This window comes from Corvus moneduloides, chromosome 22, assembly GCF_009650955.1.
Source record: "Corvus moneduloides isolate bCorMon1 chromosome 22, bCorMon1.pri, whole genome shotgun sequence".
Classification (NCBI taxonomy): Eukaryota; Metazoa; Chordata; class Aves; order Passeriformes; family Corvidae; genus Corvus; species Corvus moneduloides.
Genome location: NC_045497.1, coordinates 7,005,467 through 7,023,681, shown reverse-complemented (window position 1 = coordinate 7,023,681; position 18,215 = coordinate 7,005,467). Strand labels below are relative to the sequence as shown.

Here is an 18,215-nt window from a genome sequence, read left to right as displayed (position 1 = left end):
CAAACAGCCATGTCTCAGACGTGTGAGGAAAGCCCTTCTGCATGCCTTTCAGTGGGGGTCATTTTCCCTTTTCCCTCATTTCTGCCCATTTAAAAATGACTATTTCCCAGGGGTTTGGCTGAAAGACAGAGGTATGACCAGAAACCTCAATACTGCTGGTCAAACTGGTTTAATGACCAAAAGATGTGTGTCAGAGGGGGGGAACTGTGTTTTAGCCTGCCTGTGCTGTGAACAAAGGCAGACCCCCTCTTTGATGTGCTTCCAGCCTGGGTGTCCACCCCAGGGAGCCCTCAGGTGACTCTTGGAGATGTCACGGCAACCACCAAGGACAGCAAATCCCTGTGTTTGAGGTGGGATGGGATGTGTTTGTGGACGAGGTACAGGGAGCAGGACGAGGATGCTAAGACGACACAGCAGCCATGCAAAAACCTGGATAGAAAACATGATCTCTGAAGAAAAACGTGCACAGCAGGGGTCATGACCCTGCACAGGGGAGCAAAAATCAGTTTAAATTAGCAAAGTACCCTATTAGGCACAAGTCAGCTCTGAATTCATGGGAAATGGGAGAAAATAGGGAGACCTGAGCTATGAGGGTCCATAAGAGGGTCCATAAGTGGAAGACGCTGGTGGCATTTCAGCCTTGAGAAAAGACTTGTGTAGGGGCCAAGCTGGATTCCCAGGGGGTTAACCTTAAATTAAAAAATGTGTAAGGCCACATCCCCACCTTTGATAGCAACACGTGGCAAAAGACTCAAAATATTTAGCCAGGAGGGCAAGAACTGTTGAGGATGGGGGAGAGGCTCCTTCCACACTGCAGAAGTGGCTCTGACCCAGTACTGGAGTCACTGGCAGGGACTGGTCCAGATGGGGAATGAGGGGAGATCAAAGAGACAGTTCCAGAAAGATGGCCACGACTGAAAATATTTTAATACCTCTGAGTCACAATTTTTAGTACAAACAGCAAAAAAAGAAAAAAAAGCCTTTAAAAATCCCTACCTGTCCCATTTCCAAGGCCATGCATCCCATAGAAAAGTTAATGGAATTAATATTAATAGAACAAAAACATTCTTTACACTGAAATATAAAAAGGCCTTTTTAGTTGGTTTTGGAGTTTTTTGTTTGTTTTAAAGCACAAGGCTCCTTTTCAATCCTCACTGCAGTGGCTTATGGTTGGTGTTTTTCAAAGGGAACCCCAAAATCTGGGTTCAACGCCTGATGGGTGAAGCCAGCCTACAAGCACTGCTCTCCCATGAGGGGTGCAGGACACAGTTTTACAGGGCGTCTGCAATTTAAGAGAGAAAAAGGCAGTTAATGCCAGGGAGACAGAGAGAAATCACTCCTGCAGGGAAAAAATAGCATTGCTTCACCTCCAGCACAGCCAGGGACCCAGACCAGGGCATGAGCATAACATCAAATAGAGGGAAAGGAAATAAAATAGGGGGAAAGGAAATAAAATGGAGAAAAATAGAGTAAAATAAAATAAAGCAAAATAAAAGAGGATTAGAAAATAAAAAAAAGTAAAACAAAATAAAATAAAGCAAAATAAAATAAAATTGAGGAAAACAAAAGAAAATAGAGCAACATAAAATTTTAAAAAATCAGCTCTCTCTTCATATTTAGATTTAAAAATAAAATAATAAAGAAATAGACAGTCAAACTGGATAATTTCCAGTGTCCTTCCCTGTGGGTTGGCTGGCGCAACACCTGCAGTAGGGCTGGAGGGATGGAGTACAGGGAGTTTGGGGCATTTACAGATGAAATTGGAGCTTTGGCGGTTGCAAAACAATTAGTAGCAGGAGAATAGAGGTACAAATAGGTGGAGGCAATTAGCAGGCTGTGTTTGGAGCTTTCAGTGTCCACTCTAGGGGATCCTGGAGGGGAAGAGGGATTTGGACCCAGCAGGGAGGCACCAAAATTCAGGGCTCTGTCCATGTGCCACTCAAAATAGTTGTGCTGGGCACCAAAAATAAAAACAAATCCTTTGTGTTCAGAGCCTCTTTTTGCTGCTTTAATTTGCCCAAACCCATTTATTCTTGTTTAGTAAGGTACAGCCTGGTCCTGGACAGGAACAAGACCAGGGAACGTTTGGACTGGCAGAGCTCAGCGGGAGCAACTGGCCTCCAGGCAGGAATCAATAATAATTAATAATAATTTAAAAAATGTTGCTTTTTGCTAGCAATGATGCAGGAGAATGCTGCACCCTGCAAGCATGCCAAGAGCGGGCTGTGGGGATACTTGAGCCCTGAGTTGGGCTGGTGCTGTTAGAAGTGAAAACCTCAGCCCAGAAAAACCAAGCACTGGCTTTCCTCCCTGCTTGCTCCTGAAAACAGGATGTGGGAGAGGGGTGGTCGTGGCACAAAGTGCTTCTGTGCAGCACACCGTCGTGGGTCCAGGCCGGGTGGGAGCGCCAGGGTCTTGCCTGTTTTTGGGACGGGAGGGAGGCACTGGGTGGCAGGCAGGCACAGGGCTCAGACATATTCCCGGGCCGTGGAGGGCTGTGACTGCCGATGGTACTGCTGTCCTCGGGGCTCCTTGGCAGGGCAGGAGCAGCACAGGAGGGACCCACCCAGCATGGAGAGGCTGGCAGCCCCCCAGCCCACGAAGAGAGCAGAGCCGAATTCGTACCTGTGGTGAAAGGGGCGAGGGAGCATCAGGGAGGGGCAGAGAGGCGGAGGTGCAAACTGAGATGGGCAACAGGATGCTTGAAGCCGTGATGAGGTGACCAATGATGCCAAGGCAGATTTTGGTTCTTCCCTCTCCATCCCCATCTTTCTTATTGGCTGTATCCAGCTCCCACGTTTCCCCATCCTTTAATCCTCCCCTGGGCTGAAATTTCACATGTGCATCACTACCCTGTCCCATCTGGTAACAACTAAAGCTTTAGCATCAGGGACATCTTCTGCAAGGTGGCAGTGAGGTCCCACCTGTGGGGCACATTGGCCAACAACCCTGTGCCTTACCAAAAATAGCAAGGGAAGGTCCAGTGGGAAGTGCAGGGACAAGACAGGATTCAGAAGAAGGGCACCCCCTGAGCCAGGCTCTTACCTAGCGTTGATGGGGATGGTACTCTCTCTGAAGAACTCATAGGTCACCTGTGTTGCATACAACGACACAGCAGCCAGTGTGCACAGACCTGGGCATAGAATCATGGAATCACAAAATGTTTCGGGTTGGAAGGGACCTTTAAAAGTCACCTAGTGCAAGCCTCTGCAGTGAGAGGGTCTAGGTGTTCCACTAGACATCAAACATTGACTGTCAGTGACATCCAGCCCTCACCGAACTGCTCCCTTTCCTCCATCAGTGTTGAAAGGTGTTTGAGGATTCCTGCACCAGTGATGTGCGAAGGCTAGAGCTGCCTTACCAGACAGAATGAAGAGGACACCTCCAGCAACAGCTATGCGGCTCTTGGTGACAGGATCCTCCTCCCCAACTTTAGTGCACTTCATGCCCACCACGCTCACGATGATACCAAAGAAGCCCAGGAGGAGAGAAATGACCATGAGAGCCCGGGATGTCTGGATGTGAACTGCAAGGGGGGAAGAAAAACTGCTCCCAGCAGGTGCTTTTGGCCACAGCCGGGCACTGGAAAACAAGGTCACCGTGTTCCATGCTGGTGATGGACCTGTCCTTAATCCTGTCCTTGTTGTGTAGTTCCCATGTAATATCCTCCCCACTTGGCAGATATAGAGACTTCAGCTCAGCTCAGCTCAGGGCACTGCTCCCAGTGCCTTCCCTGACCTTCCTCCCTGCCACCCTCATCTTGGTCATGACTGCCTGGGCTGGGAAACACCTTGCCTGGAGCAGCACCACAGTCACCAAATGCCAAAAGGGTGATGCACAGTCACGGAGTGGGGGGTTTTGATGTCCCCATGGGGCACTGTTGGTCCCTAAATGTGATGCCCACATTGGAGCTCAAAGTCTACTGGGGCCAGGAGTGTCCTGGCTACACAAAGGGGCTCAAACCCACAGGGCCAAGAAAGGCTCAGTCCTGGGATGGGGAGGTTGGAGCCCAAGATTCACAGATGGAGGGGGAAGCTTGGACCGACATCGAGGCTCAGGTCAGTGGACTCAGACCCTTCTGAGGGGGGGTCAGACCTACGACAAGGGTGGGAGCAAGAAGGGCTTGGACCTGAAGGCGACTCAGGCTCCAGGAGGGGCCAGGGGAGCTCAGATCCACAGGGGAAAGTGGGCACCCAGACGTGAAGAGGGTGCAGACCTGTTGGGAATGTGTGTTCAAACCCATATAGGTGCGTTCAAGCACAGAGAGGGGCTCAGAGCCATATGAGGGAGGGTCAAACCCACAGCGGGGCTCAGACTTGCAGGGGGGCAAGGGCAGCTCAAGATCCCTGGAGAGCTCAGACCCAAGGCGGAGAGTGGGAGGGGGGACTGCACCCAGGAAAGGAAGCGGGACTCATCCCACGGGGTCCCGGGCCCTCGTACCCACCTTCGAGGGAGAGCAGCGAGTCGTGTAGGCGGCACTGGACCTGCCCGGTGCTCTGGGCGGCGCAGCTCATCCACAGCCCCTCGTGGAGCCCCACGGCCGTGATGATGGCGTCCCCGGCGTACGAGCTCTGCCGCCACTGCGGCAGCACGGCGGCCGCCAGCGCCGCCACCCACCCGGCCAGCGCCGCCAGGTACCCGGCCAGCTCCCGCGCCCCGCCGCCCATCGCCGCCGCGCGCCCGCCGCCCCGCGCCCGGCCCCGCCCCGGCGGGGGGAGAGGGGCCATGGGCGGAGGGAAAGGGCCGGAGGGGGGGACTCTGAGGGGGAAGACGGGTTGGAGGAGGCCAATGACGGGGGGGGGAGGGGGGGGGCGGATTCGAGGTGAAGGGAGAGATATGGGTCTTGCGCGGGAGATTTAGGTTCCGGGGGGGATTTGAGTCCCGAGTGGGAGAGCTGGGGCCAAGGGGGTGGGTGACCTGGAGCTTAGGGGGAACTGGGTACTGGGAGTCGGGAATTAGGGGCCTGGAGGGGGGGCACTAGGGCCCTGGGAAGAGCCTTGGGTCTGAGGGGGAGAGATTTGAGTCTGAGGAGAGTGATTTGGGGCTGGAGGTAAGGGAGTTAAATCCCAGAGGGAAGAATGTGGTCTTGGGGGAAAGATTTGGAGCATGGAGGGTATTTGGGTCCTACAGGAGAGATTTAGGTCTTGAGGGAGATGGGTACCCCTTAAACGACAGTGGAGGAATATGGGAAAATGGGGCTCTCCAACAGGAGGAGGAGATTGGGGGTGTGTGGGAGGTTACCCTACCCCATCCATGACCCCCTGAACCCCTGCCATGGGCTGGGAGCCCCACAGAGGCCCCAGGTGTCACTCCAGGAATTCAACAGGGAGCAGGGAAGGAGTTCGTTCAGTGAGGGAATTCAGGCACACTATGCCACCATGGCATCAACAAGAGCAGCCCTTGTCAGTGGTGTACTCCTGCAGGAGGGGGACAGGGGGTGTGGGGGACACGTGTCAGCACCCTGGTGACACCAAGCCCATTGCAGCCCCAGGACCTGGCAATCGTTAACCGCCATGGCCTCATCAGCAGTCTGCTCACGCGCTCAGGCAGCTGGGGGTGGATGCCGGGATGGTGGGCAGCCTCCACTGGGACCATATGTTCATCCTGGAGAAATCATCCTCCAGACCCTCTTTGCCCGCCCCAGTGCTGAATGGCCCTCCAAGCTGGATGGGGGTGCCGGCTGGCTGCACATGGGGCAGGATTTATTTGCCCACATTCCTGGAATGGTTATGGTAATGGCCAGACATCTGCGGGAACAATTCAATGCACTGTCTGGGGATGCCAGGGTGCTCAATGTCCTTCTTGTTCAAGGACGGTTCCCTCCTCCCTGGAATGGTGGGTTTCTTCCCACGCTATGGGAGCAGGGTCCAGGGGATGCTCAGCTGGAGATTACATTGCCCTTACTGCCCCTGGGGCACCTTGTCCCCTCCCAAACACCTTTGTGAGGCTACAGGGCTACAATACCCTTGGGTAGATGTTTGCCAGGAGGAAAGGCTGCACCGCAACACTGACGACAGCCAAAGGGTAGCATCAGCCTTCAGTCTCCACTCAGAAAGCCACAGCTTAGAAAAAAAATACCTTTATTTATCCATTTTCTGCAGAAGGCACTTAAATAGCTGCACGTTCCGGAAAGGCACACATCTCCACCCGTGGTACTAGGGCCCCACCCCTAACACAGCATCCCTCCCTTGTTCCCATGTCACCCACCCCTGAGCCTCTATCACACATCCCAGGTCAGCTCCCGCAGGGGAATGCTGGATGCTGCAGGGATTGTACAGGGCATTCCCCAATGCGCTGTTCCACCTGGGTTGGGGGCAGAGGGGGTCCCATATGTCACCCTTAAGACTGTGCAGCCTGAAGCCACAATGCTGGCGTAACTAGTCCCAGCAGAGACGTCCTAGTCCCCCCGTAGGATGTCACAGCTCATCCTTCCCCACCACAACGGCAGCTGGTGATTCCTTCTCCGTCTCTGGCTGCAAATCCCCCTCTTCCATGCTGAAAAGCATCTTCACCAGGTCATCCGCCTGCACACGCTCCTTTGGGCAGATCCATGGTGGTAAGCATGGCCATTGTCCCACCCAAAAACCCTACGCACTGCTGGGAGGGAGCTTACCCGCTCACTGTGCCGAGGGTCCAGAGTGAACCAGAGGGCAATGGCGCAGCGCTGGCCCTTGGTCACAGCCTTCACCCCATGGGGGTTCTCTGAGCCAGAGGAGAAGCCCACGGCACGGCCACACTGTGGCTGAACCTCTGCCTGTCAAGGGTGGGAGACCCCAGTCAGGGGTGAGTGGGTTCCCCTCAACCCAAGTTCATCTTTTGCAGTGGCTCAGGGGAAGTTCCCAGGGGACAGGCCCAACAGGCAGGAGCTGGATTTGGTGCTGCACATGGATCCTCGGAACTGAGCTACTCACAGTCTCAGTCTTGGCATCCAGCTCGGTGAAGTAGAAAGCTCCTCCTTCAAAGTCCCCGTTGAGGTAGAGGATTGCACTAAAGGGAGGAGGGGACAAGTGGAGGTGACAAGCAACCATCACTAGAGCTTCAGCAAGCAGGTAAGTCCAGAGCTCCCCAACACCATGGTGAGAGCCAGAGGCAGGAGAGGCCAGGTTTGGTGTCCTACCTTGCTGCTCCCAACCCAGCTGCCACCAAGTAATGGTAGCCTTAGGTGGGGAAGCTGCAGCTGACAGCCACCACCAATACCTGTAATCCCGGAAAGTGTAGGCTGGGGGTTCCTTCACACACACCAGTGCCTCTGCATTGAGAATACAGTTGTCCACATGCACCTCATGGCTGTTGTCACTCCGACCTTCTTGCTTCTCTAGAGTGGAACATGGCATGTCAGGACCCCTCTGTGCAAGAACAGGGTCCTGTTACTGTTCCAAGTATCCTGTGCCTGGAGGTGACAAGAAAGTCATGTGTAGCCTAAAGCACTTCCACTCACTGGACTGTGGATCGTGCAAGGCCATTTGGGTGGCATAAAAGACTGTTGACTTGTCCCACGGCATTTCCATGGCCCTCCAGGCACAGTCTCTCTTAGCAACTACCCCAAAACACCTCCCAGTGATGAAATCCTGTATGGCATGAAGCCATCTGCCCTGTTAGAGGCAACCAGCAGAGCTGCTGCTCATCTCTCCAAACTCAGCTTAGGGACAAGCTTCCTACACACTCCTGGGAAGAGAAGTGGGTTAGGGAGCAGCAAGAAGGTCTCCAAAGAAAGGTCCAAGGCTAGACCACTCCAGCTGTTAGCGGAGATCCAGACAGGACAAGACTTGCTCCTCCGGGCCACGCTCACCGTCAATGGCCGTGCGGCACACTAGGTGGGAGTAGGAGAAGTGGAGTGGGACCTCCAGGCGGAAGTAGGACTCCATCATGTGCCGCACCTTGTCTGTCACATTGTAGTACAAGTAGGCACTGTGCAGGGGCACCTTGCCCTCCTGGCCCAGCTGTGGGGGACAGACAGGACAGGGGCTCAGCCCCAGCTGGGCATGGGCAACCACCTGCCCCAAAACTACCCTCCCTTGTCCCCACAGCCTGTTTCTCCACACAAGCCACCCCAACCTTGAGGGCCTTGAGGACAGTCACGCCATAGAAGGTCTCACTGGGAGTGTGAGGAGAGGTCTTCCCTCGATAGCCATCCCCGGCTGAGGCAGCTGCCTGCAAAACCCCCAACTGGTGTTACTGGTTTGATGTCTGAGCGGCAGGACAAGACCCCTCAGCATCCTCTGCCCATCCCTGCCTGCTCCACCTGTCCTTGCACTCACATTAGTGAGTCTCTGCAGCTCCCAGCACTCCTCAGCAGAAAGGAGTCCATCCACCACGACACGCTGGGAGCCATTCAGGGCCTTGGAGTTCATGGTGACACTGGCTCCTTCGTACACCAAAGGGCCACCTGTGGCACAAATGGGATTAGGGGACATGGGGATGGATGCCACCAACTCTGGGGTGTAGTTCTGGGGGAAGCTGTGGTCCCACTACCTGCTCCTGCTGCCACCCATGTGTGGAGGGACCATGAGCTGGCAGCAGGGGTCACAGAGGTCCCCACCCCACCTCCCCTCTTGGCCTTCTGCACCTTCTCGGATGAACTTGCTCATGTCAGCAGACTCCTTGGCCTTCTCCTCCACCAGTGTCTCGATCTCCTTCATAAGGTTGCCGATTTCCTCAGAGATGCGTGCTGCTGTCTCCCGCTCCACCCTGGGCATGCAGCAGCCATCAGCACCACCACCCCACTGTCCCCACATGAGAAATGAGGGCCACTAAGACAAGGGCAGGACAGTAGTCTCAGGTGCCAGTGACAAAGCTGGCAGCAAGACTAGAGAGAGTCACCTCAATGCATCCCTCACTCTGAGGTGCTTGGGGTGACCTATCCATGCCCATCATCCCATGGGCTGATGGGAAGCAAAGTTCTGCCCTCCAGCATCCTTTTCCAGTCCCAACATCAAAACTTCCCATGGGAGAAGCTCTATGCCATGGCCTTTGGCCCAAAGTGCATAGAGGAAGAAGGGTTTGTCCTGTTGGATCCCTGTTGGGTGAGCTCAGCTGGGGACAGCACTTACTTCTGTTTCTCTCGCAGTCTTTTTGGTATCACCTCTTCAGGTGTCCATGTGTCCTGCAGCCAGAAGAACAACATCAGGAGCTGGACAAGGATATGGCCAGGACACAGACGCCTCATCTGCATTCCATCTGGCCACTGCATCCCCCCAGTCTCTCACCACCCACCGGGTCCACAAAAGGGATGCCAAAGACATCGTAGCTGAAGAAGAGCAGCTCTTTCTCCATCAGACTCCGCTGGTGGTATACCTGGATCTCCTGTGGCAAGGGGCAGAGGGACATGGTGAGGTACAGCAGGAGGGTTCTGAAAGACCCTGAGTGTGGGCAGGAAGGTGCAGGTTTACACCATTCCTGTGGTCCTTGCTCCAGACCCGCAGCTGGTTTCCTGCTCCATCTGGCAGCTGGGAAGGAAGTGGCTTTCCCCATCCTGTCTGAACTTCCCTGTGGACAAGCCCTGGGGAGAGGACAGTTGAGCAGAGGCACATGTGTGTCCCTTCTGCGGGAGGCTCTTTAGAAGCAGAGACTCCCATCCATGCCTATCACATCCCAGGCAGGACCTAGCCATCCAGATCTGGCTATTTTGAAGCCAAATCCTCTCCTTTTTAAGCAATTTCACTGCAGTTGTGGAAGAGTGCAACACAGGTGGGCTCAGATCCTCCTAAAAAGATTGTCCACCTGCCTCTCACAGCCCTCTGTCTCAGGAATGGGTCCATGTGTGCCAGTCATCCAGCTTCACTTGGCTTAAGACATTTTGCCAGTGATGTTTTTCATCAGCTATTTTTTTCTCAGCTATTTTCCAACTTGTCAGACCTTAAATCTACCCATTCCTGTCCACTTTGGTAGATGGCCCAGACGAGACCCTACAACTTCTGCAAAGGTCTCCAGGGAAGAGAGACGATGTCCCCACAATCATTCGTCCCAGCTGATTGCTCACCTCTCGGGGTTGGATGGGTCTGGCCAGGTTTTCCCCCAGGACGGCGGTGTAATAGGCCAAATTTTGGTTCATCACCTCGTCATGTGGGAAGAAGAGCAAATAGGTTTTGGCGCATTCAATGGCTTTTTCGTAATTCCCATCTGCAATGAGAAATGGGACTGTTAATGGCATGTCCAAGGACACCGGAGGCAGAACAAAGACAGGTATGGAGAAGAGACAAGAGACATAGTCCTTGTGTTCCAAAAGGTGTCATGACTAGGACAGATTCCCTGGAGCAAGGATAACTGCTGCCACAAAGGCAAAATTCAGACTCTGAGGTGCTGTCCTGTCTCCAGAAACCATCACACCAGAAACCCAGGTCACAGCTTGGGTACTTTTCTCATTTGGAAAACATCACAAAGCCTATTTACAGGTATCCAGACCAAACCATTTCCTGGCTAACCTGCAGTTTCCAGCCTCTGAAGCATCCTGCCACACTTTCCTGCAGCCTTTCACAGAATCACACAATCAGAGAATGGGTCAGGTTGGAAGGGACCACAGTGAGTCATCTGGTCCAACCTCTCTGCTCAAGCAGGGTCCTCCCAGAGCACATGGCACAGGATTGTGTCCAGATTGTCTGGAGTATCTCCAGTGAGAGAGATCTGATACCCTCTCTGGACAATCTTGTCAGTGCTTGGTCACTGCACACTTCCTCATATCCAGGTGGAACTTCCTAGGCATGAGTTTCTGTCTCTTGTCCTATTGCTCAGCACCACTGAGCAGAACCTGACTCCAGCCTCCAACACTTCCCTGCAGATACTGACAAGCATTGACAGGGTACCCTCACAGCTGTCTCTTCTTGAGGATTTCCATCCTCTTGGACTTCCTATTTTTTCCCCTCCTTTTGAAGAAATTCACAAAGAAACATTTTATACTTTTCTAAAGAAGTGAATAAAAAAATGAAATAAAATCAGGTGTATTTTCCTGGGTTGTAACTCTTCTGCAGTGTGAGTGTGCTGCTGTGATTTCAGGCAAGAGGTGGACAGCTGGCCAGGAGGAAAAAAAATAAAGCTTCTCTAGGCTGTTGTTTCACTTGGAAAGTGAAGCTGCCCAGGAATAAAGCGACATGAAAAGTGACTGCAGCCAGGCACAGAGAGATCCAAATCTGGAGAACATTTCAGGCAGGAGGAACATGCCTGTATGAACCTCATGAAGTATAAGGCCTAGTGGAAGGCTCTCCACCAGTATCAGTGAAGACGGGGGAATGGATGGGATTAGAGCACCCAGTGGAGAAGGACGTGGAGATAACAATGGTTGAAAAATTGCACAGGGCCCATCTGTGTGCACTAGCAGCTCAGAAATGCCCCACATTCTGGGCTGATCCCCGGCAGCGTGGGCAACAGGTGAGAGAGGGATTCTGCCCCTCTGCTCCACTCTGGTGAGGTGCCACTTGCAGTGCTGCCTCCAGCTCTGGGTTCCCCAGCATAAGGATATGGACTCACTAGAGCGGGTCCAGAGGAGGCCACACAAATGGTCAGAGGACTGGAGCCCTTCTGTGAAGAAAGGCTGAGAGAATTGGGCTTGTTGAACCCAGAGATGAGAAGGCTCCTAAGAGATCTCATATCTAAAGGGGCCACAAGAGAGATGAGGACAACTTTTTAAGAAGATGTATATTGACAGGACAAGGGGCAATTGTCTTAAACTGAAGAAGGGCAGCATTAGGTTGGCCATAAGGAGAGAATTTTCTGTGATGAGGGTGGTGAGGCCCTGGCACAGACTGCCCAGAGATGTTGTGGCTGTCCCATCCCTGAAAATGTTAAAGACTGGGTTGGATGGGGCTCTGAGAGATGTGAGTGACCAGTGCTAGATCATCTTGGGTTGGACTGATGAGATTATCTTTGAAGGTCCTTTTCCTACCCAAACCACTCTGTGGATCCACAATTTCAGTCCATGCAGAGTTGAGTGCCCAGTGCTGACAACCACAGAGAATGGGGTGAGGAGCTGCTTACTGTTGTAGTAGGCAAACTGCAGGTAGTTGAAGTGTGAGGGCAGGAAATCCTCCAGAGGCTTCTCCTGGCCGGGCTGTGAGGCCAGCTCTGTGACGCAGCCTTGCTTGCAGCTTAGCACCTGCATGGAGTGATCTGGTGGAGAAAAACCCCGTGTCACTGCTCACAGTCACCCACGGGCTGGTGGGCAGGACTCTGAGAGGTGTCCAACCTCCTGCTCATACTGGGGTTGTTGCAAGCTTTTTGATAGTGGAAAACCCTCAGGGATGGGGGTTGTCCACCTCTGAGTTGATCAGTGGTGGGGTTGTGGTGCTCTCTCAGGACAGAGTAGCCATCCTCAGCCTCCCATCACATCCTGGTGACCCTCTACTGGTCTCTCTTCTGTCTTTCCATATTTCTCTGGAATTTGGAGGATTCCTGGGCATCAGCCCCAGTGCTGAGTGCAGGTAAACACTTCCTGCCACTTACTGGCCACACTTTCCCTAGTGAAAGCTAGGATAGGGTTTGCACTCTTCAGGGACACCCCACCCCAGGTCTTTAGGGACCAACCCCCTGAGAATTGTACTCAACTCTTGTGACAGGACACAGAAGGCATGGCTCCCACCTGTGATGGCCTGGAAAAGGTCTGCGTTGTACTCCAGGTAGTTGTAGCCCTCATAATCGTAGGGTCCCTCACAGAGAGCACGGCACTCAGTGTCTGCCACAAAATACTCCTCCAGTGCCTTCTCCAGGTGCAGGATGGCGGCAGCTGGCTGCTCCTCTGTGTAAAACCGGACACCCAGCCGAAACTCGCTCTGTGGAGGGATGGGAAATGATGAGGGGATCTCAATGCCCCACTCCCCATGATGGATCACCTCATTCCCACCACAGTGGCATCTCTGAGCCAGCAGCCGCAGTGCGACTACCCTGGGTTCCACAGTGGACAGGGGCTTTGGGGGCGGAGGGTCTCACCAGGTGGGGTTTGACCTCCAGGTCAGTGAAGTCATCCTCGCGGACTCCCACCATGGCCTGGTAGTACTCCAGGTTCTGCCTCATCTCCTGGTGCCCGGGGTTGGCCACGAAGAAGGTGTGAGCGGCCGCCGCCGCCTGCGCCGGCCGGTTCATCTGGGTGGGACGGGGGTGAGACAGCGCAGACAACACGCGGAGCGGAGGGGACACCCGTCCCCGGGGCATCCCGGCGGCCGGCGCGGAGGGCGGTGACAGGGGCGGCTCCGGCGAGCTCCGACGTGGCACTGGAGGGGGGCGGGGGGGGGCAAGGCCGGGGCTGCCGGCCGGCAACCCCACTCCGCCGGGGCGGACACCGAACCCTCCCGGCGTCCCGGGACCGGGATTGCCACCGGCCGGTTCACCCGGTCCCACCCTTCTGATTCCGGGATCCTCCGTGCATCCCGCCCGTCCCAAATCCCGTCGCAGCGGGATATCCCCTTCCCTTCCCTTACCTTGAAATAGGCGACCTGGAGATAGTTGTAGGGGCTGCGCCGGCCGAACTCCCGGTCTAGCTCCTCGCCCAGGCGGTATCGGGAGGGCGCGGCGGGCCCGCAGTTCCGCAGGCAGGCAGCGCGACGAAGCAGCGCCCGAAAAAACCACAGGTCCCGGAGCACCGGGTCGGGTTGGGGCTCAGCCCCCTCCGCCGGCCCCGTTGTGGCGTTGGCGCAGCGCAGGCGGCACCGCACTAGCCGGGAGCGCACGGCGGCCCGCGCCCGCAGCGCCCGCTCCATCTGCAGCACTACGGTGGGCCAGTCCCCCCGCGCGTACGCCTCGGCACCGGCGGCGAACAGTGCGTCCGGGGACTGCGCGGGCAGCGGCGGGTCGGCTGGTATCAAGGTCGGGACCGGGACCGGGACCGGTTCCGGTGGCGTGGCCGCCCACGCCAGCAGCGCCATAAGCAACGGCGGCAGCAGCAACAGCAGAAGAAGCAGCAGCAGCGGCGGCGGCGGCGACAACGCCATGTCCGAACCCCGGCCGAACCGCAGCACCACCCGCGCCGAGCCCCGGAGCGACGCGAGCCCCGCCGCTCCGCCCCGCCCACCGGCCAATCAGCGACCGCCGACCTCTGCCACGGCCGCACCCCTCACCGCGCGTGCTGACGCCGCAGCGGAAACTTCCTCGCCGGGCGGAAGCGTTGTGTCGCGGTTGGTGATGGCGGAGGGCGGCGCGGAGCCTGGGGACGACGGCCCCGGCCCCAGTCCCGGTCCCGGGCTGGCCCTGGTCGAGGGCAGCGCCGGCCGCGTCGGGGACCCCGGGGACCTAGTGGCCCTGGCCCGGCAGGTGCAGCAGGTGAGGGCCGGGTCCTAGCGGCGGGGCTGCGGGGGTAGGGCTGGGCTCGCTGTCCCGCTGCCTCCCGGCCGTCTCCGGCCTTGGTTCCTCCCAGCACGTGCCGCTGCTCTCTGGTGGCCCCGGCGGCTTCCTGGTGTGTCCAGTGGTGCCTCCCACCATCTCCCACTGTCCCCTCCCAGTATTTCGCAGTGCCTCCCAGTCCCTTCCCGAGTTCCAACGCTGTTGGTGTCTCCAGAACCTCCCACTGCACCTCAGTGCTTCCCACTGTGCCTTGCTGCCCCACAGTGACTCCCTGTGAAGTCCCATTCCAGTATGCCCTGCTGCTGCCCAGTATGTCCCACTACCTTTAGTTCACAGCAGTGTTTACAGATGCCTCCTGCTACCACACTCCCAGTTCATCCCAGCACCCCTGTTATGTCCTAATACTGCTTCAATGATTCCCAGTCTATCTTGCCTCTGAGTCCACCCCAGTTTTTTCTGATATGTCCTACTGGCCCTCCCAGTGCCCTCCAATATGTTATACCATGCCCCCAGTGCCTCACAGTACATCCTAGTGACCTCCAGTGATGTCCAGTTTGTCCCTCAGAGCTTCTCAGTTCACCTAAATGCTTCACTGTATGTTCTACTGCCTCCTCCCCGTGCATCTCACTACCTCCCAGTCCAAACCATTGCCTCCCAGTATGTCCTGCTGCTCCCTCTCACTGCCCCTCAGCCTATCCAGGCAGCTCCTGGTCCTTGGTCATGCCCGGGGGTGCCAGGACAGCTCCTGCATCCCCCAGCTCTGTTGATGCCTTGAGCTCGACCATAGCTGGCCCAGCACAGTCTGGAGGGCTGCAGTTCTTGCCGTCCTGACCAGCCGTCATTTTCTGTCCCAGGCCAATGACTTTGTCCGGGCAAATGCCTGCAGCAAGCTGACAGTCATCGCTGAGCAGATCCGGCACCTGCAGGAGCAGGCGCGGAAGGTGAGTGAGGATGGGCAGAAGGCTCATTGCCTTGCCTGGGGAGATGAGCATCTGCCGCCACTGCTGGCCATTTGGGGAGAGCTGTGGCCTGGATGTGAGTTGGGGCCAGGAGCTGAGCAGAGGAGATTCAATGGAAAAGTAAGGAGGTTTGTTGTCTAGTGTCGAGGGGAATGGGGGAGGGTTGGTTTTGGTGCTTTCCCTGAGTCCTGAGCACACCAGGAAGAACTTTGGATAAAGTAGGGGAGCAAGGGCAGATGGTCCAAAACAGCTCAGGTGTCAGAGAGAGATGACTCTGATTTTGGGACAGATGACTTGTGTGTGGACTGTGCTCTTGGAATGATCTGGTGAGGTGATGATGTGGCCCTGGCTGGATCTCAGGCCCTGGGAGAGATGAGCTCTTACCTGATGATGAGCTTGGCTTTTCCGTTTGTCCTGGCTCATTTGCTGGAACGAGTGGTCCCAGCAGCACACAGCAGGGCTTGGCTGTGCTCTTCAATCCAGCCTTCACCCTTAGGGGTGAAATCTGGAGCCAGAGTGGGGAAGGATATGCCACTCACTGCAACTGGCTCACTGCCACTGAGGCCATTACGTGATGTAATCATTAACTGGTGAAGCTGGATCAGTGGACCAGTCAGGTGGTGGAGCTGGGGAGATGAATTCTCCTTTGTTTGCTGCCCCTTCCCTTGCGGAGCACAGCAGGAAGGCCCCAGAGTCCAGCAGCGGAGATGAGGAATAAGCCCAGCATGTGGTGAGGTCAAGTGTAGAGGTGAATTTGGGGTGAGATGCAGAGGTATTTCCACCTCTGTGGAGAGGTTCTCTGAAGTCCTACTGACAGGGAAGAATTGGAAAAAACTTTATCTCTTTGGAAAGCATCTCCTTCCTGGGGCAAGTGAAGTCAGATGTGTGCCAGGGAGATCAAGGCCTCATGACCCATAGGTCAAGTGATGTGTCTCGGCCTGTGGCTGAGATGCAATAGCATGTTGTCATTTTATTTCAAGTGTAAAGATGTTAAGTTTTGTGTTTTCCAGGTCTTGGATGAAGCTAACAGGGATGCTGATCTGAACCACGTGGCCTGCAACCTTGTAAAAAAGCCAGGAAATGTTTACTACATGTACAGGCGGGAGAGTGGACAGCGGTATTTCTCCATCCTGTCTCCTAAGGTGGGTGGTTACAGCCCATGAAGAAGCAGGGAGGGGAAAAAAAAAGCCATGTTTCTGGTGCTTGGGAACATACGGAACTCAGGCAAAAGCACCAGCTTGATGGGGGCATTTGTTGGTCCCTACTCAGTTGGTGTTTGCCCTTGGTCTGGGTTAAGTCTGCTGGGGCCAGAGCCATCTTACGGAGTTCTCTGGCTCTTGGTGGAGAATGGCAAGAAGCCCTTTGGGGCATGGACCTGAATTTTGTCTTTCGGTACCTGTGGTTCTTTGTTTGGAAGTAAAGAACTGCCAATGTGCCCTGAGCCTTCCCTGGCTGGTGTGGCTGCCTGGCAGGATGGTCTCCTCAGGTACTTCAGCCCAGGGACTGAGTTTGCCTGCAGCTGAGGCGATGGTCTTGGAGGTCTCCTCCTTCCGGACTACCCATTTTCTTACAGGGGGAAGGCTTCAGGGCAAAGCTCTGGGCAGGTCAGGGAGATCCTGTGTCCAGAAGCCTTCCTGTGTCAGCAGCGCTGGAGCTTGACCTGATCTTGGACTCGGGGTAGCTGAGTCTATTTTTAGGTTAGGAAATCAGATGGTCATGTAGCTGGGACAGCCCAGCTCCAAGGGAAGTTGAGCACTGATGGAATCTCTCTTTTCTCCACCAGGAATGGGGTACCACTCCCCATGAATTTCTTGGCGCCTATAAGCTCCAGCATGACATGTCCTGGACTCCATTTGAGGACATAGAGAGACGAGATGCTGAAATAACTGTCCTGGAGAAGCTGCTGAGCCGGCAGGCAGCACTGCCCCCGTGCACGGAGCCCAACTTCCAGGGCCTGACCAAGTCACATGAGTGACCACACAGGACCCCCTGAGCAGAGTCCCTGAGTGAGGGGACACAGTACGCTGTCAAAGGCAGGGCAAGGAGAGAGACCAAGAAACAAAAATGCTGATTGCTCTGTGCTTTAAGGAGACTAATTCTGCATTCAGTCTTACTGGATTTTCTAGTAATTGAATAATTGACTTCATTGACGTATGCCAAGGTGTAGCGAGAGGCAGGTAGTGTGAGTTCCAAGAGAGCTTGGAGCAAAAAGCAGAAATACTTGGGGCAGATGTGATAATGCTGTAAAATAGTATCTCCTATCTGCCTGGCTCTGGTGTACTTCACTGTGAGTGCTTGTGGCAGGTAATGATCTCAGGACTGGATTTTGCACCTTATTAAAATGCATGTATTTAGAGAGCTCTGTGGCCTGGGAAGAGTGGTCAAAAGCCTGTGCAAAGGGTCTGCTGTGATGAGTCTTCTGGTTTCTGTCCTAGCTGGTCTGAATCCCTGAGCTGGGAACATAGGGTGACCTGAAGCTCTCTTCTCTGGAAAGAGCATCCTCAAAAGTGCCATGCAGGCTTCAGGTGCTCTTCAGATGATCTGTGTTTGACATCCTCATGCATTTCCCTTGGATTTGAGTGCATGAGCTGCCAGGTAGAGACCGGATACTGGATGACTTTATGCCAGAGCAGTGGGGAGAGTAAAATAAATCAACCTTGATTTCACATGTACCTCCAAGACGGGCTCTGTGTTCTTCCTGTGTGGCAAGAATCCCTTCAGCTTTACTAGGGAGACTTAGTGGCATGTGGAGCTGGTAGGACACCTCCAGCATTTTTTTTCCACCTAGGAAAACTAGGGGAAAGTAAAGCTCAGAGCTGCTGAGGAGATATCCTCCCTCTGTTCAGCCACACAGGGCTTCTTCAGGAGCTTGCCTGCTCTTCTGTGAGGAGCCAAAGTTGGAATTTATCGACAAGAGAGGATGTCCGGGTTGGATTCTGGCATGTAACTTTAGATCTGGTCAGATCCTCCCATAACTTTCTCCCTTTCCTGACA

General features: G+C 54.9%; 3 protein-coding genes across 4 annotated transcripts; 1 reads left to right on the top strand and 2 right to left on the bottom strand.

The window, feature by feature from the left end:
• Positions 1-905: 905 nt before the first annotated feature.
• CLDN19 (claudin 19) lies at positions 906-4,667 on the bottom strand. Of its 2 annotated transcripts, XM_032131892.1 has the most exons (5): positions 4,445-4,667; positions 3,362-3,526; positions 3,046-3,133; positions 2,420-2,625; positions 906-1,282 (listed from the first exon to the last, which is right to left on the bottom strand). In XM_032131892.1, the coding sequence occupies exons 1-4, from the start codon at positions 4,665-4,667 to the stop codon at positions 2,469-2,471; spliced, it is 633 nt and encodes a 210-aa protein (XP_031987783.1). In that variant the 3' UTR covers positions 906-1,282; positions 2,420-2,468. The 2 variants fall into 2 exon arrangements, with proteins under 2 accessions (XP_031987783.1, XP_031987784.1); XM_032131893.1 differs by lacking the exon at positions 2,420-2,625.
• Positions 4,668-6,067: 1,400 nt separating this feature from the next.
• P3H1 (prolyl 3-hydroxylase 1) lies at positions 6,068-13,970 on the bottom strand. Its single transcript, XM_032131965.1, has 15 exons — positions 13,404-13,970; positions 12,916-13,068; positions 12,569-12,758; positions 11,968-12,099; positions 9,980-10,119; positions 9,214-9,303; positions 9,051-9,103; positions 8,567-8,688; positions 8,259-8,386; positions 8,056-8,151; positions 7,790-7,940; positions 7,198-7,315; positions 6,912-6,987; positions 6,614-6,754; positions 6,068-6,536 (listed from the first exon to the last, which is right to left on the bottom strand). The coding sequence occupies exons 1-15, from the start codon at positions 13,911-13,913 to the stop codon at positions 6,417-6,419; spliced, it is 2,220 nt and encodes a 739-aa protein (XP_031987856.1). The 5' UTR covers positions 13,914-13,970; the 3' UTR covers positions 6,068-6,416.
• Positions 13,971-14,029: 59 nt separating this feature from the next.
• C22H1orf50 (chromosome 22 C1orf50 homolog) lies at positions 14,030-17,900 on the top strand. Its single transcript, XM_032131969.1, has 4 exons — positions 14,030-14,241; positions 15,117-15,203; positions 16,232-16,363; positions 17,005-17,900. Exons 1-4 carry the CDS (start codon positions 14,104-14,106, stop codon positions 17,194-17,196), a joined length of 549 nt encoding a protein of 182 aa, XP_031987860.1. The 5' UTR covers positions 14,030-14,103; the 3' UTR covers positions 17,197-17,900.
• The last annotated feature ends 315 nt before the right edge of the window (positions 17,901-18,215 follow it).